Raw genomic sequence first — 24,397 nt, forward strand, 5'->3', positions numbered from 1 at the left:
TTACCCAGACATGGCAAGATCGATTTCATTCAATCTTGTCACAAGGACACAGTAATGTGACATACAGCCGCATGTCAACATGTTCCGCAAAAAACATATACGTATGCCTCATGGTATTTTTGTTCAAATCTTGTTGAGAGTTAAAAATTAAGATCTTAAATGATTCTCCTTTGGTGAACGTCATGCTGTAAAATATATTAAGGTTCCTTCTCCAAAATATTAAGCACATTAAAAGTGCTTCAATATTGCATGTGCTTTCCTGTGACATCTTAATGAGCCAGTGCAAAGCAAGAATGGTGTATTCTATCAACGACGTTGCTGTACATTTTATAACCGCTCTTCGCAAGCAGACTAATATACGCGACGGTCATTGTTCTAGTCCCCACACATACTCGTTGCCGAACGAGAGACCACTTAAACGTGTACTTTTCAAAATTATAATCACATGACATTAGCTAAGGACTAAAAGAACCTTCTGCAAATTTGCAGTCAATGAATAATAGAGCATCTATTATTGATATTGAGCTACACACATTTTCATTTTGACACAACAATGAAAATCTTTATACCAGTGTTTGTTCCTCACCCTTATTGTACACTAGGCGATTTTTCACTGTTTGTTATTTCTCTACGGCAACAGTATGTCCGAAACAACCTCCAAACGGCGGCTACTGTCACGTGACCACTAGCATCGGTAAGTCATTCATCGAGTTTCATGTTGTTCCTCCGATTTTTTTAATGTGTATTGCGAAATCTATATGACAGATAAAGTAGCGTCCACACAGAGAATTTTGACGCTTCCCTATGTTTAATAGTGACTGGTGAACCATCTGCACTTTGTATGGATACAATATAATGGTACAGTAACTGTGCATTACATCGCACTAATGAACCCATGTTCCATGTCCTAAAGTAACGCCTTCGTCTGCATGCTTTGAAGCAGGCATAATAACTTCACTCTGTCATTTTGAAGTTCATTCGTATTGTTGTGACTGTTACACAAACATAGCTATGAAATGCCAAAGCTAACCAAACATGAGATGATTAGACAAAACATGAATTTTAGAAGAAGAAATATGCGAAAACAAAAATCTGAGTTATGTTAAGAATATTGATTGTCACTGACAAATTTCCCAGTTTGTTTTGCAACAATAACGATCAGAGAAAAGGAATAAAACTATTGCAAAGTCACACTTTATGAGGCTCGTAGAATTAACAACAAGTGTCACAAAACATAGGTCCGAAATCGTGATTGTAAGAAACATATATTCCCTAAAATATCGAAGTGCAAGGCTTGCACACTGAAATCTTGCTCTTGTTCATAGGTTCATCTCTGTTGGAAGAATTTTTAGTCTCCTGCTATGACTGGAAAGACGAAGGTGACGTGACCGCGCAGTGTTTAGAATCGAGAAAAGATGCGAACAACAATGCCGTCGGTCTGACATACGAACTAAGAATACGTGATACCACATCCGACGAGGTCGGTCGGTTAGTTTACACAAGTAACGAATCGTCATTTCCAAAGTTACTTTTACCAGCTGGAAAACAGGAAACAAATTTTACAGTAGAGTTACTTCTGAATGTCGTTGATATTTATGGGCAGAACTCGACATACAGTATCAATCGAAAGGTGAGATAGCGTAATTGAAAAAGAGCACAATTATTGAATGAGAGAGAGAGAGAGAGAGAGAGAGAGAGAGAGAGAGAGAGAGAGAGGAAATGAGGAATTGTTCATTTCAATCGAACTTTGTCGATGCCCTTTTTTGTGTCGTCAATATGATAAATCAAACGATTTTGGTGATTGTACACATTTAATTCCTTCGATTCGATTGCGTAACGTGAAATGGTCAAAATTACGAGAATAGATGTAAGCTAAATCTTAAAGTTAGTATATTAAATCAATATCGAGGGAAATCAGCATACAAAATTAGAGTTGCTGATACCCAAACGACTCCATCATCAGTATGGTGGCCATGTTTGCTAAACGTTATCGTTGAATGTTAAGAACATCCTTTAAAGTAAAAATACCGTGCATGACTTCCGAATCATTCTATCGGACAAGGAACAGTCAAATCGATATAACATAACATATGTCTAAGAGGCGCTGATGTTAATGTGTTTGTCGGTTTGCCTTCCTGGTTAAGATCAATGGGCCAGCAACGGCATCAAAAAGTACTCAAAGTCTAGCGGAATTCCTTATTAGCCTTATGAAGGAAATCAAGACCGTTGATGTTACCTCTGAAGACTACAGAAAAGCATGCAATACTCTGTATGTAATTGCGGATATTTTGAACTCATTAACACAGGCGAGTAAATCATTGTTTACTTAATGTCGAACCCCATTTTTGAAGTTTGAAAAATTCGTGAATGATCCTACATGTTTACCGTTCTTTTTTCCTAACAAATGGTCTACGCATTTGAAAGCTGTTCCGTTTTGTCTATTATGTTCAAGAAACTATAGTCTCATATACTGTATAGTCAATGCATCTAAATGCCGGATAAGTTATGCTTTTAACTGGAAAAAGTGGGTATAGTATAACCACAGTGAAAAGCAAATTTAGTGACAAGATCATGTAAAATTACAAAATGAACATGTGAAGCAGTGTTCAAGGTCATAAAATGCAAGTCTATTTGATTTGCTTTTCGGAACCGAAACTTATACTCCCTGACAATAGACATCTTGATTGTTGTTTTAAACTTGGTTTAAAGTTACGACAACAAGTTTTGCGCATTTCGGAATACAGTATTAACATATACTTCTTTTTTTAAATTGTAAAGGACCAAACTTCTTCAGTATTGGAACTTATACAGGAGGTAGGTTTAAGTGATCAGAAACATTCAATGCGACAAAGTGTCTTCTGCAAAACGAAAAGTGTGCGAACCGTTTTAACCTTAATGTGATAAATCTGAACTTTGAAAATGAAAACATTGTAAACGATCAGATAACTAATAATTTGAACAAACATTTGGATGAAAATGAAGGACACCTGGCCAATGTCTCTCACTCCGAGAGTCTCCAATCTGTTCTTTTTTCTAGTCCATTGTTTCTCATAAAAAATAGGATAATTCCCAGTTTTTTTAAAAAAAACCATTTCAGCACACTTGGAAAAAAGAGAACTGCACTATGTATGTGCAAAGCACATCTCTTGTCATCGAATCTTTCTGAGACCATGGTGTATTTGTTTTCAGGCACGATCGCTTCTGATGGACACACTACGTTTATTATTCGACAACACTGTGTGTGGTTCATCGTGCATTGAGCAAACTGCCCAGACAACGCGTTCTGTATCGTCCTTTAAGTTTCCTGACGAGCTGCTGCCCGAGACCCAGGTATGGTGTTGCTTTAATTACCTTTTAGGAGGAGTACAAGACAAATTTGGTAGCTCTAATAAAGCGCTTTAAACTTTCAATATCAGCGTAGTACTTTCTACAGAATATTTATTCTATAACGTAACCATGTAAATTTGAAGTCTCTTATTTGGCCTAATTACGGTGACATCGAAAATGTATGTCTTTTTGTTCAACGTCGCGTAAGTGCGACAAAATAGTATTAATTACTTGAAAACAACACTACACTTAAATCGTTTTCTTTACACGTGGAAAATGAAAGCATTGCGCTATGCTTTGTCTATGAACTCTATAGCCGCCACAGCTTTTTGCGACGTTTCGATATACAGATGGAGGCAGGGTATTGCCAAATTTGAAAATGAGCTTACAATATCTCATGCACTTAACTTAGGTTACTGGAGCAGTTATTATCGATAACTTGGTTAGAAGTTTCACTTCAGAAAATGGCAACCTCAGTTCAGTTCAGACCATCAAAGTTACAACAGGTACGTGTGTTATCCTTTCTATATATTACGTTTTCGTATTTTTAGAGTCTAGTACCGTAGTGTTTATTTATTGGAATGTTATTCTGATCGTGCCTGCCTATCTGATTTACAGATTTATTTAAATCATCCACCAACATCATCGGAGCAAACCATCTAGCAAGTGAGCAAAGCTATTCTAACGGATGCAGCGAATCTGTAAGTAAAGTGGTCATTGTTGGCATTCAATCATCCGAAGAATAGCCCGAATATACTCGTTCACAACAGCGTTTACCTGATTAAGAGGGGTAGCCACTATCTTCTGTCTGTATTACAAACAACAAATTCAAATTGTTTAAAAATAAATCCCCAATGCCAAAAGATTTCGTGTGTCGATGAATTGGACTGCGCCATATCCTCATTCATCTATGCAAAGATTATTAATATTTATTGTGTAAATATACAAATCTGGTAAAGGTCACCGAGTGCATCAATTAATTACGTTATTTTCACATCGGAGACGTGCACAAAAGATTGCATTTTAAGGATCTTGATCGTGACATAAGCCTATGCATATTCACTTGTATACAGTCACTATGTTTACAGAAGAATTGACTTTCACTAGAATATTTTGGAAGTGACTGTTTTTATCCGTTGGATGGGAGATATTTTATTTGGATTAATGAAGCAGTAAATTTGATTGCATTAGTACTATGGAAACAATATAATTCTAGCACATACACCAAGATAAAAATCATTTGCGTGATATGGACCGCTCCCACAACATCTTATTTACATGTTGTTAAAGGATTCTCGCCTGATGTCACTTCTGACTACTGCCATAAACAAATCACTGGATCAAGGCGTTTCGGCGCTTGAAGCACCGGCTGAAGGAAGTGTAGGGCTAGACTTTACCTCGCAATTGATACAGGCAAACATCGGCAAGTATGGAGAAGGCGCCACTGGAGGATTTGACTTGAGATCCAAAGCTGGAGGGTTTTACATACCACCAAGTAGATCCAATGGAACTTGGCTTAACATCTCAAGCAAGGTAGGGTAAACGCAAATGGAGAAGAATTTCTAAGGGTAATACTTGAGAAATCGCAAGTATGGAATATCCCGAATGATTAAACTGTTGCATGAAAAACCTGACAATGAATTTCATGAGTCTTAATGGCACTGCCCGCAAACACACCATAGCCTAGGTTGTGGCCAGGTTAGTTCACCAAAGACGCAATTACGTGACTTCAGGAAATGTGTTTCTCTCGAGCGTTGCATTTATCACTCAAGTCCAGGTTTGCACACTTTCAATGAATTTAACCAGATACTTGATTGGATCTGTTGATATATGCTCAGCTGTGTTTGTCCACATTTCAGAGAAAGAAAAGCTTAATAATTTCAAGGAAATTGTTAGGTTAGGTTGTAATGCCAGACATTGATGGGTAAATGTGACTTCAGAACTATTGTAACATAGCAGTCTACCCTTCTAAATGTTCTTAATCTGTATAGGTTTAGGTGGTGTGTAACAATGGCTACTATTTTTTATCACTGATTTGTTTATGCTTTGGGGTACATTTTCTTCTCCGCAGGACTGCTCGTGTGGTGCGTTTTATCCCTGACACTGGTATTTTGTAAAATCGCTTATTCTTTTGTGTGTTCTGTACAGCGCACTGTGACGTATGTGTAGTGCGTTTTTTTTCAAGAATTTTTAATAATAATTAATATAAGTATTATATAGAAATAATAACGCGAATAATAATAGGTTCAATTCCCGTGAAAATTTCACAAGTAGGGTATTTTGGGTCGAAAAGACCAAATATGATATCGATTTCACTGCCCAATGTTTCCATGGTAACCATTTTAGGGGTTGAAAATATCAATTTTTCTAATATCCCATGAAAAGTTACTTTGATTGATATGAAAATTATCTAGTAGGGGAATTCGGGTCAGAGAACACAAAAACCAGACTTATTTTAATGTTTCGAGTTGCCATGGTAACTATTTTGGCATTGAAATGTTCCTTTTCCCCTTATTTCTATTTAAAATGTACTCGGACATAAATCCCGGTATTTGGGAATAACCTCATTATTATACACCTTTTTTAATCCAATTTTACCTCGAAAAAATCAAAATTAAAGCTTTTGGGGATGAGCGTCCCACACTGCACTGTGCGATCGCGAGCAAACTGAGAACGCGTTAAGCGCGTCCGCTAGGCGCACAGAACGAAATTTCAACACCGCGCAGCGCAGTGTACGTGTGAGAAATTGTAGGCCGGCAGCATAATTTCACCCGAATTCACAGGCTTTTGATTCACCACTACTAACGTTGTGAAGTATTAATATTTAGAAGTATTTCCCCGCATTGACATAATGGTGTTTTGAGGTCAAAGGTCAAATAGCGTCCAATAACACCAAAAGTTATTATACTCCGCGCAAAGGTATTGGACTCTGCGTCCTCTGATACCGAAATTTACTGTACGAAGAAAACTCCAAAGATTGCAGACGCAGGTGTATATAATGATAAAGATAATGTATATTGGGGCCATTCTGGTCAAAATTATGTTTTCCGTTAATTTTAGTGTGTTAACATTAATTTTATATAGACCAGAAATAATTTTTCAAGCATTTTTAATTTTGTTTCATGCAGTCATCTCAAATAAGTGTTATGTAGTATATTACTAACTTCGCATTCATCGAATTAAGTTTATGCCTTCAAATTAATTTTATGTGATAAAATTAATTCTACTAGTATCTCAAATTAATTTTGTGACCCCAATTCCCCTTAGCACTCAAGATTCACTGGTACTTATTTATTTTATGGATTGACAATTAATAATTTCTTTGTCCCATTCCAGGAAGAGTAATGAAGACAAATTATTTCCGATTGTTTAACTATAGTAAAATTATGACCATGTAGTGGTGCATTATTTAAGTGTGACCTGGCGTGACCCCATAAACTCTATGACTAGCTAGATCCCTTTCCATGGTAGCAACTTCTTAATTTTTAACATGGTGCCTGTATACCTTTAAACACTTTTTAAAAACCCAGCAGGCCAAGATAAGGGGGAAATTTTACAAGATATCACGTTTAATACTGCCCTACTTGACATAGTATAGGGCTCTCACTTGTGCGAACGTCGTAGGAAACACTTATTGCAACAATTTACCCTAAATATAAAGAATCGGCTGTCAATTAAACTGTGGTTGCTAACCAACCGGAGGTAAACAGTGAGACTAAACGTGCCCATACGAGCGCAATAGACTAATCGTTTTGGCGCGTGCCAATATTATAGAAAACCGCAAAGACTAGTCGTTTTGGCGGGTGCCGGCTAATCGGCTAACAAAAAACAGGAAACCGCAAAACCGCAAAAAGTGATAAGAAATGTAAATAGCTATGGAATAGTTTCTATAAAAATCTCTACATATGTATATCAACCTGAGGAATAAGATTTTGACCTGTAGCACGATGCTCAATGGAATAGCCAGTATTATTGTGAAAGGCGTTAGTCATATCAAACTACTGACGTGCTACAAAATAATAAATCTTTCCACCTTTCAGCTTGGTGAAAAACGCATTTATTGATTCGCCAAAGGCCTGTGGATTCGCTTATTTTTGCACAAGTTCTACATGGACATAGGAAAAAGTTCGACTCACCCTCTGGATTGTTGAGCATACAACTGACTGTTTCAGTGAATCCGACATGATGAGAGTTCTCGAATCAAAAACTGTACTGTAGCCGTGCTCGAATACAAATGTCTTCCCATAAAATTACGTCATTGTTATACAAGAGTTAGCCTTCCAAAGTCTGTCACCATGTTTTTTCAAAGTTTTGAGTAGAGGGCGGCATTCCATCTGAATAATTGAAAGACGTGAAACGCAAACATTTCCATCGCATATGTTCCGGCAATATATACAGTAGAAATACTGTTACGCTGCAGTTACGTAAGCTTATAAACTTATACTCCACAAAATGGCCACAGGCGGCGTTAAGTTTCTGAAAGGATTTCCTAAACGTTCTACTTGGTACCTTAGACACTCACATGTGATATCCTGAAAAGTATTCTCTGCAGTAATTCCAGTTTCTGTTGACATTCCATCATTTTTAAGGCTAACGACACGATAGCACGAGATCGGAGACGTTCTAAATGTCACGCCACGCACTCTCAATTGCACATGCTCTGGGAATCGCGTCGTCCCTCTGAAGGGCGCGCGCGTGTTCCAACAGAGAAGAACGCGAAGAACGCCAGACTACACTGGTTAGATTTATATAATGAACTTTTAATGTTATTCCTAATGTATGGAAAATATTCGTTCGGTGGTCGCAGCATAGCAATTTCACTGCAGAGAGAGAGAGAGAGAGAGAGAGAGAGAGAGAGAGAGAGAGAGAGAGAGAGAGAGAGAGAGAGAGTGTGTTAATTTATAGGCCTATTGGAAATCTTTTTCATAGGAGAGAGAGAGAGAGAGAGAGAGAGAGAGAGAGAGAGAGAGAGAGAGAGAGAGAGAGAGAGAGAGAGAGAGAGAGTTAATTTATATTGGAAATCTTTTTCATAGTCGTGACTTTTGATGGAAGAAAACTGCGCTTCACTTACATCAATGGGAAGTCACCCCTATTGACAAAATTAAAATACATAACACCTCTTTATCAGAATTCCCACACAGCCTCAATGAACTATTATTAGATTTCTATATAATACTTATAGCCCCTAAACTTGTAATAATAATAATAATAATAATGATTATAATAATATTTTTTCCAGTTTATTGGTTCATTGGTAAATCAGCGAAAATGCCATTCACCAGAGAAGCTAATGTCATCCCCCGTTGTGAACCTTGAAATTATTGATGAAGATGGCCAACAGGTTCAGGCCAGTAACGTATACACAATCAATATCACCAAAGCGTATAAGGACTCAAATCACATGGCACGCTTACGAGTAGTAACTGGGGACACTATTGAGTTCACCATCAACTTGACAGACACGTTTCAAGTACTTCGAATGTCTATCGACTCAAATGTCAGTGATGTGCGGTATGATGTTTACCAACGCGCCAATATCAAACCCAATAACACTCATTACGACCACAATTGGACCGTCTCGGGTGTTCCTCCGCATACGTTGACAGTCAATGCCAGATCGCACGAGCAATCTCACCACTTTCAAATAGATATTGGTAAGAGGGTATTCTTGAATTTGCATTCTTCATAATCCTTAACAAGCCAAAGAAATTGCTGTTACGCTCGTAGCCAGTCAATATGTGTTTTAAATCACACCTCATTCACAGTCATCCAAAAGAACGTACCATAAACAAAACTTGCAGCATATCATATGTAACAGATGCATTTAATTCTTAATTCAAACTTCAAACCATGTTACATGCAATCTAAACATTCCAATAAAAAAACTTGGAAAAACAAATTTAACAGCAAACAGAGTTGACCATCATACGCAGTAAGGCACACAACTCTTCGCGTTAGAATAGTTCGGCAAAAACAAAGTTTTTCCCCAAGAGGTTCGCAGTACTTCTGCAAAACGTTCAATGCACCTTTGATTATCGGTTTGCTCCGTTCCGAGTCCTTGTTTGAAACCAGAGTATACAGTCCTTGCGCAAATGACGTTTTTGAAGTTAGCGGGCATCAGTTGTCGAACTTATGTTGCCCTTGCAGGCGACAGTTCCGACACCTGATGCCTGATAACGTCGTAGCACAAAGAGAACGCATCCCACGTGACTATCATTTGACGAATCAAAACACAGACTGCGGATGAGGTGTGTTATTCAGTGAATGTTTGGTTGCTCTGCGTACATTAAAGGATATTGAGACAGTAGCATGGAACAGCATAAACAAAATAGTATGTTAAAGAACATATAGTCTAAGTTTCATAAGACGTTTTCAGAGTCCAGTTTCACACTATGTCATTCATGTTTTTTATACTGTCAGGAGGTTACACCGGAAGCAAGGTCAGCTCTCACCATATGACGTTGGCGTTATCATACATATCTTGTCTGTACTGGAATGAAATGAACAAGAAGTGGCAGACTGATGGCTGCTCGGTAAAGTCAAAATTGTATTCAATTCCTTCTCTATCCTCTGAAAATAACGTCTATGAATGTTAATGTAAACGACACTGTGTGAAACCCGAATATTTATGTTCCATGTGCTTATGTTCATTTTTCCTACATATATATATATATATATATATATATATATATATATATGAATATATATATATATATATATATAAATAAATAAACAGATTACTTCAAGTACAAAGTAATGAAATCTATTACTTAAGTTTCATGCATCTTGCAATCCTCAGATAGAGTGAAAGGATTACTAGCTCGACACTCTTACATATATGATCGGGACGAACCATTCTATTTGTAGGTAGTGTTAAAATTCGATAAATAATATTTGTTTGGTGGCGACATTTTGAAACCAACTCAGAGCGTTTGTTTAACAGTGTAGATTTGTCAGCATTGATGATATGCAGCTTTTCTGATATGCAAAGATTACATCGCTTGTTCATGTTAGAGTAGCTCAATGCTTTATCAATGATTGACCATGAAATGTCAAAGTCTTGTCCCTTATTTCTTAAGTTCCATACATATTTTGATAACTCGGTGTCGTTTTTGTATCTCTCGTTGCGGAACGACTTCATGTGATTAGTGTAGCGCGTCTTGAAGGTGTTATCAGTGAGGCCGATGTAAACCCTCTCTCCGTTGCCCTCCGTTGATACGTTGGCCTTGTACACCACGCCTTTGACTTGACAGTTACCCTTCAAGGGGCATGCTGACTTAACCCTGCAATTGCAATCAGTTGGTTGGTCCTTACGCTGTTCTCCGGAGATTACCCTCTTATTGTGCGATTTGATTATACTTGCCATATTCCTCATACAGCTATAACTCACTTTAATTGTGTTTCTGTTGAAGATCTTGTGAAGTTTAGACCCCTTTGGAAAATATTTATCGACAAGTTGGAGAAATTTCCTGCCGATGTTTGTTTCCACGTTCTTGCTGAAAGGGGGGTTGAACCACGTGATATGACGCTTCCTGTTATTGCTTCTCCTCGCTGATTGGTTGGTCCTGGTGAATTCAATTTGCTCGGTGTAGCCGCTTGCCTTTAGCGCTGTATTGTATCGCCCTTTATATTTATCAAAGATGTCCTTATCACTAGATATTGTTGAGATGCGTTTGCTTATTGCGTCAGGTATGTGATTAATAATGGTTGGCGGGTGATTAGACTGCTTATGGACATACATTGTTTGGTCGTTCGGTTTACGTTACGGGTAGAACTTGCCGTCGTTGAGATTAAATGTCACATCCAAGAAGTTTGTAATCTTCTGGTTTGTCTCGATCGTGATTTTCAGGCCAATGTCACGAAATATCTTCGTGATTTCCTTTCTGATCTTATCCGCCTTGCTGGCCGTGATATTTTTGAGTACACCAAGCCCGTCATCCCGGTATAAGCCGATATGATTCTTATCATACTTTTTGGCGAGTGTGTTAAGTATATACAGACCCACCAGCTCGCATATTTCAGCACCATCGAAGCTGCCCATCGCCACATCGAATAAATCCTTATTCTCTCTTTTAATCCAGGGTGTTATGTCGTCAAAAAGGAGGGTCTTTCTCGAGTGCATTATGATTTCCCTTTGGAAAATATTTATCGACAAGTTGGAGAAATTTCCTGCCGATGTTTGTTTCCACGTTCTTGCTGAAAGGGGGGTGAACCACGTGATATGACGCTTCCTGTTATTGCTTCTCCTCCCGCTGATTGGTTGGTCCTGGTGAAGGGGTCTAAACTTCACAAGATCTTCAACAGAAACACAATTAAAGTGAGTTATAGCTGTATGAGGAATATGGCAAGTATAATCAAATCGCACAATAAGAGGGTAATCTCCGGAGAACAGCGTAAGGACCAACCAACTGATTGCAATTGCAGGGTTAAGTCAGCATGCCCCTTGAAGGGTAACTGTCAAGTCAAAGGCGTGGTGTACAAGGCCAACGTATCAACGGAGGGCAACGGAGAGAGGGTTTACATCGGCCTCACTGATAACACCTTCAAGACGCGCTACACTAATCACATGAAGTCGTTCCGCAACGAGAGATACAAAAACGACACCGAGTTATCAAAATATGTATGGAACTTAAGAAATAAGGGACAAGACTTTGACATTTCATGGTCAATCATTTATAAAGCATTGAGCTACTCTAACATGAACAAGCGATGTAATCTTTGTATATCAGAAAAGCTGCATATTATCAATGCTGACAAATCTACACTGTTAAACAAACGCTCTGAGTTGGTTTCAAAATGTCGCCACCAAAACAAATATTATTTATCGAATTTTAACACTACCTACAAATAGAATGGTTCGTCCCGATCATATATGTAAGAGTGTCGAGCTAGTAATCCTTTCACTCTATCTGAGGATTGCAAGATGCATGAAACTTAAGTAATAGATTTCATTACTTTGTACTTGAAGTAATCTGTTTATTTATAACGCTCTGCTTTTTGCATTGAGCACTGTAATTTCCCTCGAGGACATCTGTATACTTCAGTATATATATATATATATATATATATATATATATATATATATATATATATATATATATATATGAATATATATGAATATATGATATATATCTGATCGGACATATTTTTTGTTTGCTAATATCACACAAATCTATTTTTCTCTTTTAGCCTGATCTTCACCTAACAACTGACAATTATGTGATCTGTCAGTGTAACCATTTGACGTCATTCACGGCAGCTGACTTTGTAGTCCCTGTAAATGAGATAGACTTTGGTGGCGTCTTCAGAGCGGATATCAAAGACAATACAGTCGTCTTAGGAACAGTCATAACGCTATTCATACTTTATATTGTCGTAGTTATTTTGATGCGAAAGAAAGACAAACAAGACTTAGAAAAAGTAAGTGGAGAATCACACATGATGATCTGTGCATTGAATTTTTTAATTAATTTGTCGAATATGTTGTTTACGTTTTGCATTTACAGTTATTACAAGTTGACTAAGCTCGACATTGTACATGCATCATAGTTTCGTCGCTTTCAGTTTTGAGGCAAAGGTAATGTCATTTCTATAATTTCGGTAAAGACATGCGATCTGGCGGTTTCCTTGTGCCTTTAAGGTCGCTCGCTATTCCATGATTTTTCATCTGGATTCTATATCCACCGTTATCTCTCACGTGTCATGCTGAATTGCGCTTCAAACAGTGGTGGCGCTCTCAGAAAGGCATGCACGATTAGAAAACCACTTGTAACTTCGCATAGCCAAGAAAATGAAATAATCTTCTCTCTATTCCATCGTCCATCTTCTGAAAGTGATCGTTCCCACCCATTTCACCGTTGTTTCCAGCTGATATAATGTTGACGAGACCTCTACATTGTGCTCTATGATACTTATATGATGATGATAAAATCGGTTTCAGCTGCCTGGAGATAAATGTCGATGAAAACTGATTCTAATAATTGATACATTGTCGCAATTTAGGTGGCGTTACACAGAACAGTTGTCTTTTCTCAAAATCACTTGTCACAAAGATTCATTCAATTTACATTACCTTGTTGGTTTGAGAATGACAAGCAGTCGCTAGTTAGAAAAGAAAGAAGTTCAAATCACCAGATTTCTTGGTTCCTTTTTCTCCCGTTTTCAACATCAATATAACAAATAGTTCATCTCTGGCTTTTCGAAATTTTATGACATCATACATTATATTAATACTATACAGAAGGACGACAATATTCTCCCCGTTTTAAACATTTAGAAAAAGTAGCTGCACTCTGGCTGGGTCTCAAATTTTGGCACTTTTGTACATTATATTATAAATACTGTATAAAACACGACAATTTTCTCCCGTTTTCAATAAGTACGTAAAAATCGCTCCACTTTGACTGGGTTTAATTGAAGTACATTTTTACATTATATTCCTTAAATACCATATAACAAAACGGCAATTTTGTTTGGTAATAACATCCCTACAATTTGAATAACAGTCACTTAAATTTTGATTATCATGACCTTAGTCTTTTTAATTTTTTGAATGTCTGTCTTTCAATTCCTACCATTTGAAGACGTGAAAAGATGATTCAAAAGGAAGATAATTGTTTTACTACTTAATCATAGAGTAGCATTAAGTTTGTCATCTAGTTTATTTTTGTCATTTTGAGGTCTTCTAGCCAAAACACATACCCTTTCAACCTTCAAATAAACTATTACTACCATTCTGCTTTTTCAAAAAATTTAGTATAAGGGGTTTTCATGTTATCTTTTATATGGAATACTACTTTGTAAAAACATACGTTGGTTGTGTGCAAAGCCACCGTTGGTAATAGAGCCTCAAGGCTATTTGATGTGTGCGTAAAGAAAGTGTGAAAGTGATAGAATGTATCGAAGGCAATTGTCCACCGGTGGCGCTGAAACAGTAGGGATCACTACTTTAATAAAATTTTAATATTTTGACAGTGGATTTCGGCTCCTCAGATTTACAACACGTGCAATGAAAAATTCCTGTATCGAATAACGGTATACACTGGACTCAGACCAGGTTCTGGCACTTCCGGCACTGTTGCGGTAGTAATGTTTGGTGAAAATGGAAGGAGTAGGACCATTCAGCTTGTGGATGAGAAGAAACTCTTGGTAATGCATAGCTGCCTGCCCTTATACCTACCTACCTACCTACCTACCTACCACTTACCCCCGCCCACCCACCACCAGCTCGTCTACGTGCCTGCCTGTCTGTCTGCCTGGTTACCTACCTACCTACCTACCAAACGACTGACTGACGAACCAACTAACCAGCCGACAGTCTTAATGATAGACCTATCAAGCAAGCGAGCAACCTTCATATCTACCTACCTGACTATTTATCGACAAAATTACTGTCACAAAAAAGATAGATACAGCCATCCATCCATCCATCCATACATAACGTGTTTGAAGTTATAACATTTGTATTACTTTTGAGCTTATGCGTTGGTTTTGCTGTTAAAGTCGGATCAATCTTCTTACGTCATGAGAAAGTAGATAGAATCGCATGTGTTAGCTTCTTTGATACATGTCTTTATCGCCTGATGCTTTTTGAATTTTCTGATAGATAATTATCACAATATTTTGATTGTTAGTTTATTAGCGTCGAAGTTTTAAAATGATTTTTTCTTTATTTCAGTGCTTAAAATTCGGTAGTGTATGCAGCTTTCTTGTTTCAACCATAGATCATCTCGGCTCTCTTATAAAAATGGAGGTCGAGCTGCGCATGTCTGAAAGAAGAAAGGACGATAGTTGGTTTCTGGATAGAATTGAAGTTGTAGACATTTTGACGAATAAGAGGTAATTTATCTCACCATAATGCGTATTTTGTTTACAGTCATTGAAGTCTTACTGCAAATATATGTTGTAAGTATAATCAGATTTCAATAGGAAATCTAATAGATTATCTTCGATATAAATTGATTAATACAACAATTTTCCAAAATTAGTTGCAGAGTGACATTTTCTTAAGATCTTGCTTATGTATATGATGTCGATAAATACAAATTGCTCAAGAGAGTATGTAATACCATTTTCTAGCGTCCGTCTCGAACTGTATGTATGCCTTGACATGCAGTATGATAGTATTTTACTGATTTCGTTTCACCAGATTCGACTTTGTATATTATGGTTGGATCACTCGAACAATGAACGACGGGAAGATATGTTGTCGGACGCTGAGCGTTTCTGACGAAACCCAGATGACGCGATTTGTTCACCTGCTGTCAAGTAATATTCGAGTTCAGGTATTTGACGAGTACCTGTGGGGGTCGGTTGTGACCCGGCAAACGCCGAGCCATTTCACCAGAGTACAACGCCTGTCCTGCTGTGTAGCCATGCTGTGTCTTGTGATGATATCGAATGCAATGTTCTACGACACGAAGGATAGCGTGCAGGCGACCAAGACAGTGGACTTGGGTTTTCACAGTTTATCATTGGGTAGCATTTACGTCGCTCTCATCAGCAGCTTAATCGTCGTGCCGGTATCTGTCACCATGGTAACACTTTTCAAGAAAGCAAGAGAAGTCGTACAGGTTTCTCCTTCAAATGAATGTTCAGCCGTCAAAAAGAAAACGGAGAAGAAAGTTGACAACTGGAATATCAACAAATTTGGCTGTTTCAGGCTCATCGCTTGGCTATTAGTTTTTGTGTCATCATTCCTGTCAACTTTCTTCGTTGTGTTGTACAGCCTTGAATGGGGACCAGACAGATCAAAGCAATGGCTGATAATAGAGCTGACGTCGTTTTTCTTTTCGGTGTGTGTTGTTGACCCATCAAAAGTAAGTGCATGTGCCATAATAACATATGCGATTTTCATAATGTGTAGTTTTCTTCCACATTATATCTTTTCAAATCTTAACTTAAGATATTGGCAGTTTTATTTTCGTAAAATATCGACCTAAACCCCATTCCCAAATCTCACTCTTAACTCCTTTAGGGTTGGATTTTGTCTTCTTTTAAAATTGAAGGTCCCTAACCAAGCTTATTTTGGGTAAATGGCCCTAAAGGAAATTGCCATTTTGATAACCATATAGATTCTATCCTAAACAGCTCGTAACAGAAACAGAACTTAGAAAATCCTTTGTTGAACTTGAAAGCCATACTTTGCAAATTTATTTTGGCTTTTCTTTTTCTTTTTTACTTAGGCAATTATATTGGCCTTGCTGTTTTCGATCTTCTTCAAGCTCAGAAAGAAACCCTTCAAAGCTGAATCTGACGATGCATACAGACAAGGGTCTTCAAGCTCGACAGGAAAGAAGGGGACATTTTAAAAAATTTGTTTCGATGGAACCATCCTCATGTGGGAGCCCTAAGGAGTGGAAAGACGACAAGTATGCGGAATCAACCGACCTCTTAAAATACTAGTAATGCGTGATGCTGAATTAATTAAATCGTAGACAACCAGTGATCGCACTTTGCATTGAACCGATGTGATTATCTTAAAAATCCATGGAATCTGTTTTGAAATTGTATGTTTACAAGTTAATTTTGTCTTATTCAACATTTTAAGCAGAATGAAAAACACCGACCGTTGATGCTAAGCTTCAATGCTTGAAGTAAAAAATAACATTACAATATAAGGTATTTTTTGTGTAGGATTGTCTCAGGAAGCAAGATAGCTGATTAGTAAAGAACCTAGTTAAGGTGTTAATAGGTCAGCACAATGACATGCAAATGAACCCTCACTTCAAAAATTGTACATGTATGTACCAAGCCGGTAAGAACCTACCAGCCTCGTCTTGCATTTCAAGAACATCAATGAGTAAGTGCTAATGGAGATCAATACAAAGCAACAACCATCAAATTAACGTTCAAGGATAGCTTGTTGAAATTCCTGTACATAAACTGTGTTTCAACGCAGTTGGATATTGATTATTTTCTACATCATGAAGAGCAAAAAAAAATTCTGCCAGACTGTATATGTCATAAGTGTACCTAATAAGCTATCATTTTAAGTCATCATCGAATGTAATAATTCCGTTAGAACATTTTACATTTGTGTTTCTCATTGACCTATGACCGCCATTTCTTTCTTTTATGACTTTTATTTCTGAAAAGTATATCGATTATCAAAACCCGATAATATTATGCTTTGGGAAAATATTGTGTGTACCACTTGGTGGTTGTATTAGTACGAAGTGCGAATACATAATATTCTAAACTATCATAATTGTTTTTATCAATATTTGGTAAAATACACATATCAATAAATTGAGATTGTAAAATAGTGTGTTCCATCGTTTTATTTGTATGGTTCTTTGTATCTATATACTTAATATGTAAACGCTGCTTTATATTGCTATTTTGAGGTAATAAATTCAACGGAGATGTAGAATGTCTTGCGATGTAAACTTTTAAAAGAACTGTCTTTACGATTTATGCCACATCACTTTGGCACGAGCTCTTCAGGTATCCAGCGGAAAATGACATTCCAATATTTCAATATTTAAACTCATGATTACTCCGTGTACCTGGAACATTAAACCGTGATAAGAAACAATCAATGGACATGTTACTCAAGGGGAATACGAAAATTAAACACACCCTCAACCAATAGAATTTGTAATTTTAAATATCAAGTGTTAAAAGGTCAACAAACAACACATTAGTTAATTGCCAAAATGCAATTCTGAAATTAATAAACACATACTGTACCTACCGGTATTATATGTAGGACAAAACATTACTAGGAACATTCTGGTTGCGGAACGAACATGTGCGGAGCAGCTGGAAAGAGGATGTTATGGAATTCTTCATGAATTTTGCTGAGGGCTTAATGATGGATACGCGTTTTTCACAGTTCCTTTGCTTTTGTTAAAAATATTACTAACGCTAAAGGGTTTTATACCGAGAAAGACATTATCAGTATGCTTGATTTCATCATTGACAACATATTTGTTGAATTTGGAGGACACATATACCAACAGTGTATAGGAATTCCCATGGGCACTAACTGTGCTCCCTTACTTGCCGACTTATTTCTGTTCTTATACGAGGCAGAATTTATCCAGAACCTTATCAAGCAGAAAAAGGTACCTGTAGCTCGTACTTTCAACCTTACATTTAGATACATAGACGATGTTATTTCATTGAATAGCTCTGAATTCAGTAAATATCTCGCTATGATTTATCCTCCAGAATTGGAGATTAAAGAAACTACAGAAACGGCCTCTTCTGCTTCATATCTGGACATTTTACTTGAATTTGACTCAAATGGTCACCTTTCTACTAGGCTATATGACAAGAGAGATGATTTCAACTTTAGTATAATCAATTTCCCACACCTCATCAGTAATATTCCACTCTCACCTGCTTATGGGGTATACATTTCCCAGCTTATTCGATATGCAAGAGCATGCAGTTCATATGGTGATTTTGTAGAGAGACATGGCCATCTCTCTTACAAACTGTTAAATCAAGGTTACACCAGAGCAAGACTTGTCTCTACATTCAACCGCTTTTTTGGGCAGGTATCGCAAGCTGGTAGATAAATACAATATCTCTCTTCGACAAATGATCACTGATGGCATCGGTGACATGGGGCCTTAGTTAGTGACCACTACCTATCTGACTTACAGATTGATATATGGAGGGTGCCACACGTGGGGCAGGATGCGCTTACTATTTTCGAAACACCAGACATCACTTCTTGGTCTTTTGGCCAGAGGTCCATATATCTTTCTTTCATGAATTTGACTTTGTTTGTGTACTGTCTATTTACTGTCTGTTCTGTGCTGTTTTGTGTCTATGTTTACAACTATTGTCTTACAAATTTTGACCTAGTGTTATTGGATTATGGATTGGTATGATTGCGATTATTTTCCCATCGCTATATACATGTACTTCTCACGAAATATATTTTCCTTCGAAGTTGAAATCATAGGTACATATAAGAAGTACCCTGTTCACACATATTTGCTGTTCACTGATTTGCCGTTGGACGCGAGAAAAACTGTTCATCGAAATGAGTGAAATGAAAGCACGAAACATATCGATACGAACAAGACTTGCACAATACTTTCGACTCGTGTTTCTTACATTAAACGCTGACCCGAGTGCCCTGTTTGCGTTGTCATGACCAGGAGAAATTACACGATTACGGGCAAGCCAATCGGACTTTCAGTGTTGTGTTCAGGATAATTACTGTGCATCTAATGGTGCCATCTTATGTTAGCTTTCCTACAAAGAATATTCATTCATTCATTCATTTATTCATTCATTCATTCATTCAAAGCTCAAGGTAGAATGCGCCTCGGGGACAGATATCTGGACTCGTAATCATTTACGGTTCTTTCCGGATCTATTACTTGTGGGGGGGGGGGGCTCATTGCAAAGCTCTTGGAGTGAGACAAGTAATCACCGTTTTACGTTTTCGAAAATCGAAAATTTTATTTTATAGAATTAACAAAGGTAATATGTCCATTTTGAATTTCACATATTATAAATGTGAGGCAGTTTGTTTCCGCGTTGCAAAAGTTTGCAAAGTGACCCTTGACTTTGATTAATGATTTGGTAAGAGTATTTTGAAACATTTATATGTTTGAAAATTTCAATGAGGAATCAGAGTATGTTATTTTCGTCACGCTTTCTACCATAAAGGCATTTCTAAGAATGAAAAGCCACTGTATCAGTGGAGAATATATGTATACTAAGTCTATATACACTGGCAACTTTGTCGGAGATGGACAAAATCGTCGCAGATAAAAATCATTGGTTCTACATATTAATCTCACAGAACACAAATCCTGAAACCAATTCCGCATAATGCTTGTGTACGCCTTGCGAAGTATGTATCTTACACCTCCAGACCCTTACGATATAAAACAAACTTGTATCGTACTGCAAACAAAGTGTTTTGTACGTACCTTTAATTAGCATGAACAGAAAACATCCTGTCAGATGATTATTTCATTTCACTTTTCCAAACAATGGTGACTAAATTTAACAGCAAAATGAATTGGCATTATTGATTGCCCCATTTTTTATATGTACATATTTTGTAAAAGTTCCGTTTAATTGTTCGTTTCATTAATGAGGTAGTCGCGTCGTTGTATTGAAACATACATATGGCTAATTAATTAAAGCGAAGATCAAAGATCAAGTTCTAATGGCTTTTCTTTATATCGTGCAAATTGAAAGCAGATTATTGCCTCGATATAATGCTCGATTAATCATACCAATAGTCGCATTCAGAAGATTACAGAACAAAGTCATTGTAAAGTTTGAGTGTTGTTTGTTTTCAGCTATTAATTCTTTCCTTTCTTTTTAACCGCAAATGTGAAAGGGCATTTGTTTTGACCTACCTGTATTCAGTTTAACCTGACTGAGATCACTTAAAGCGTTTGCATAGTTTGGACAACAGGCAATTTCATCAAATTGCTTCTTAGTATATAAGTAATCTATCCATGTTACTTTTGAATACAAAAGTCACGATTGCCATTCACTTAGTAGATATTAAAATGGCTAAAAGCATTTACACAAAGATGGAAGTAAGGTACGGTATAAACTTAAAATTTAATTAACAATCTTTACATTTATCACAATTGTGTAGAATATGTACTTCTAATTGGATAAGAGCTCACTCCGACTTGGTTATATTATAGTTCATGTTCTAAAACGCGCCTCTCGACTAGAACAAAGCCAATTGCTCGACAAAATTGATTAAACACATGGAGATAATGAAACAAACAACTTGAAAATATTGAATATTTGCTTTACAAAACTGCCAATTGGAACATTTGCCTGCCGCTTGCAATCTAAAAATCGTCATTTTTGTTGTTTGGTCCACTTCCACCTCAATGCTCCGTCCCATACACTAACTTACTAGTCATATTTCGATTGAGTTTAACATTTCGAGAAGATAGGAACAACGTCGTTTGGTGTAAATTTAATCTCGATAACATAAACATTGAATTGCGGGGCCAATAAAGCAATTAACTCGGCACTATGTATAAGTGTCTGTAGAAGGGAAGGATCGTTTATTTCACTCCAGGTTCTACTCACGCTAGAAAGGAAGACCATATGCCAAACATCTGTCAGTGAACAAACAAAAGTCAACTCCTGCATAATTTTCAAATATTCAAAAGTCACCCCAAAAAGTTTTCATGTTCTGACTGTTTGAGATATAGCTAGCAAATATAGTTTTAATGTGTTTAAATGCATAATCAGTAGCGTTTATGTCGTGAGTGGTAAAATGCCTGTAAGTTCAATTGTATAGAATTATTAACTGCCACCCACTTGATGTTGGCGTTTTGTCTCTACCAAGATCAGAGTCTCTGTCTTGTCTTCCTAACAAATTACAAATTAGGCAGCCTTTTCAGACTGGCTCCATTGTCTTGTTTTTCTACATAATGATTAAAGTAGTAGCTCACATAGTTTGTCAGTGTTGTCAACGCATTTTGTCTGGATTATGTCATGTACATTTGTGCCAACAAATTTGTGTTCTTTGATGTTTCACAACTTTATTGATCAACACGAAATATGTTAATATTTTCTTTGGATTTGTATTCACTTTCAACGTTCCTTTATTTCTGTAGCTGAGACTACATGTAAATTTGTGCTAATATAATGTGCTGTATTGTCTACAGTTGAAAGTTTTCTTCTAGAACCTACGGTGTAATAAACGACCCATTCTACCTACACAGACACAGATAGTTCCTATTTAATTACTTCAGAGGCACTTCAATACAAATGTCTATGTTATCTTGATGAAATGTGTACCAAACGATATTGTTCCTATCTTCTTGAAATGTTACACTGTTACGAAATCTGTATTATTTTTGAATAAACATTTTGCTTTTCTCTTGTTGAATAATATAAGAAGATCAAAATGTAACTATGCAGTCTATCAGTACAAATTTCCGATCTTTGTCCCGTTTACCGTGTAGTCCGTCAGCACATAATAGCAACACAGTTTATTTTGTCAGGTTGTAATTAAAAATGTTCTACCATATGCGACTTTGCAGCCAAATGTATTCGGTTTTCTTTTCCTTACGCCGTCATGCCGTATTGATGAAGATTAATTGAGCTACAGCAAACCTTGTCATTTTCTTGCTTTAACAAGAAGTAAAACTTCAAATGGCAAATATCGAACGAAACAACGATTAATTGAAACAGCTAAGGAAGTAATGAAAATATCCTTACAACACTGTTATGGAGAAAAATTAATCTCTTTGCTTGGTCATTATCATGAAATAAAAAGACCCAGGCGAGAAATGTGCTGTAATATACCACATTAAAATTATGATTGAAAACAATCCAATTCGTAAAATGACTGTTCTCGTCATTCAGTGGTAAGGATATTTTAATTCTGTATGATGGACCGATACTGGTTTATCCTACATGGGCACCTTGCGCAAATATACATAGCAATATCATAAAATTTTTATTTTGCATCTGCTTGATTCACACCACACCATGCCATCTAATCCCCTGTCACGAGTCACTTAGTGGACAGCGGTACAGAGGAGAGTTGATAGCAGCCAGCGACAGAGGCGAAAGCTCGACACGTTACTTGTAGATGGAATCGTCCAGAAACAAGGTGTCATTAAAACCAGTTGTCTGGGAGCAAAGATTGTGTTATTATAAACAATTGATCACCGATCTCCTCAATTCTTTGAGCTCTAAAATCTTACAATTCAATAATTGTTTCTATGATTATTATACAATAAACACAAAGCATTTACAACTGCAAAAATGGAGTGCTCTTAGAATGTCAGCTCTGTAGTCTGTAACAGGGGTGGTAAAGTCAGTGACCTTGAGCAAAGGTATAAATTGGCCAAGTCCCTTTTGATTATTGTTATAGCTCAAAATCACTCTCCATACCCCAACCCGAACCATAAACTACCCCTACCAGTTAATCATAGACACATAGAAGTTGACAGACGGAAGTTAAGTTTCCGGATAATGATGGATGGAATTTGAAAGTTGACGAATGGAAGTTGCTGCCACACTGGTTTTCAACTTGAGTAGCTCCTCTGTATATAAAACTGAGGAGCTAAAAATCTGAACTGGTGAGCTACAGTTTCACACAATGTATGACAATTAAGAATACGGGCATTAAATCAGATGTGGCCACAAAAAATATGCAAATTACAATTTAGTAATAATAATAATAATAAAGAAATAAACAATAATCTGCTGATAAATTACATTTTTTCTGGCAGTGATACAGCCAATCTTCATATTTGTCTGGGACATCCGATCTCTTCTTCCATAATCTGTAAGACAAAAGCATACTTACTGGTGAGTTGATGTTTTGCTATGAACAGGAATTAAACAATACTGCAGAAATCAATCAGGTCTCACATTTTATAAAAAAAGATAGAGTCAAGAAAGGAGCACAACAAGTTAATTCAACCTTCCCGCGTAAAACATTCAGTAGTTATTCAGTGTATGTGTTCCATTGGTTTGGTCACATCAACACCAAGGCCAAAGCGTTACCTGTTAAGAAATGGACTGGCTCACTTCTCACCAGAAACTGAAAGGCTTGGTGAATTTAACAGGAACTTTGATATGTCCAATTCATGCAAGAAAATTATTTTCCATCAAACAGATGAACATTCCAAATTTGGTAGGAAGGCCAAATTTTGTTGTGAGTGAACAAAGTCTACGAATACAATATTAATCAAAACCATACTCCCCTAATAAATCACATTTATCCTTCAGCACTGTTGAAGTCGTCCTTTCCTGGCATTCATCTATGGCGTGGACATCGGATCTCTTCTTGGTAATCTGCAAAATACACAAAATCTGAGCTGGTGAGCTAAAGTTTCACATATTGTATGACAATTACCCTAAGAATAATTAAGAAAATAAGTCATTATAGTCATTATAAGTATCTGGTATATATTGAATGAATAAATTCAAACCACTTTGAATGATATCTCTGCAGATAATTATGCTAAACGTAACAGAATATCATCGGTAATTACTAAATGAAAGATGTTATTTGCGCCCTGAGTCGAACCCCACACCAGGAGAAAAACGCGATAAAGTTGAGTAGGATCATTTGGCACATCACAGCAACGCA

The 24,397-nt window shown here is 36.9% G+C and overlaps 1 protein-coding gene across 1 annotated transcript in view; it reads left to right on the forward strand.

The window, feature by feature from the left end:
• LOC139143089 (polycystin-1-like protein 2) overlaps positions 1 to 17,587 on the forward strand; it is a 29,928-nt gene extending 12,341 nt beyond the window's left edge. The window contains exons 6-20 of the mRNA XM_070713253.1: positions 641 to 694; positions 1,326 to 1,630; positions 2,145 to 2,306; positions 2,779 to 2,814; positions 3,190 to 3,330; positions 3,740 to 3,833; positions 3,946 to 4,028; positions 4,618 to 4,860; positions 8,567 to 8,981; positions 9,748 to 9,860; positions 12,517 to 12,747; positions 14,302 to 14,475; positions 15,005 to 15,165; positions 15,476 to 16,145; positions 16,512 to 17,587. Of these exons, the coding sequence (XP_070569354.1) occupies positions 641 to 694; positions 1,326 to 1,630; positions 2,145 to 2,306; positions 2,779 to 2,814; positions 3,190 to 3,330; positions 3,740 to 3,833; positions 3,946 to 4,028; positions 4,618 to 4,860; positions 8,567 to 8,981; positions 9,748 to 9,860; positions 12,517 to 12,747; positions 14,302 to 14,475; positions 15,005 to 15,165; positions 15,476 to 16,145; positions 16,512 to 16,637 (3,008 nt within the window). The 3' untranslated portion in view covers positions 16,638 to 17,587. The remainder of the gene's footprint in view (positions 1 to 640; positions 695 to 1,325; positions 1,631 to 2,144; positions 2,307 to 2,778; positions 2,815 to 3,189; positions 3,331 to 3,739; positions 3,834 to 3,945; positions 4,029 to 4,617; positions 4,861 to 8,566; positions 8,982 to 9,747; positions 9,861 to 12,516; positions 12,748 to 14,301; positions 14,476 to 15,004; positions 15,166 to 15,475; positions 16,146 to 16,511) is intronic.
• The last annotated feature ends 6,810 nt before the right edge of the window (positions 17,588 to 24,397 follow it).

Source organism: Ptychodera flava, chromosome 11, assembly GCF_041260155.1.
Source record: "Ptychodera flava strain L36383 chromosome 11, AS_Pfla_20210202, whole genome shotgun sequence".
Lineage (NCBI taxonomy): Eukaryota > Metazoa > Hemichordata > Enteropneusta > Ptychoderidae > Ptychodera > Ptychodera flava.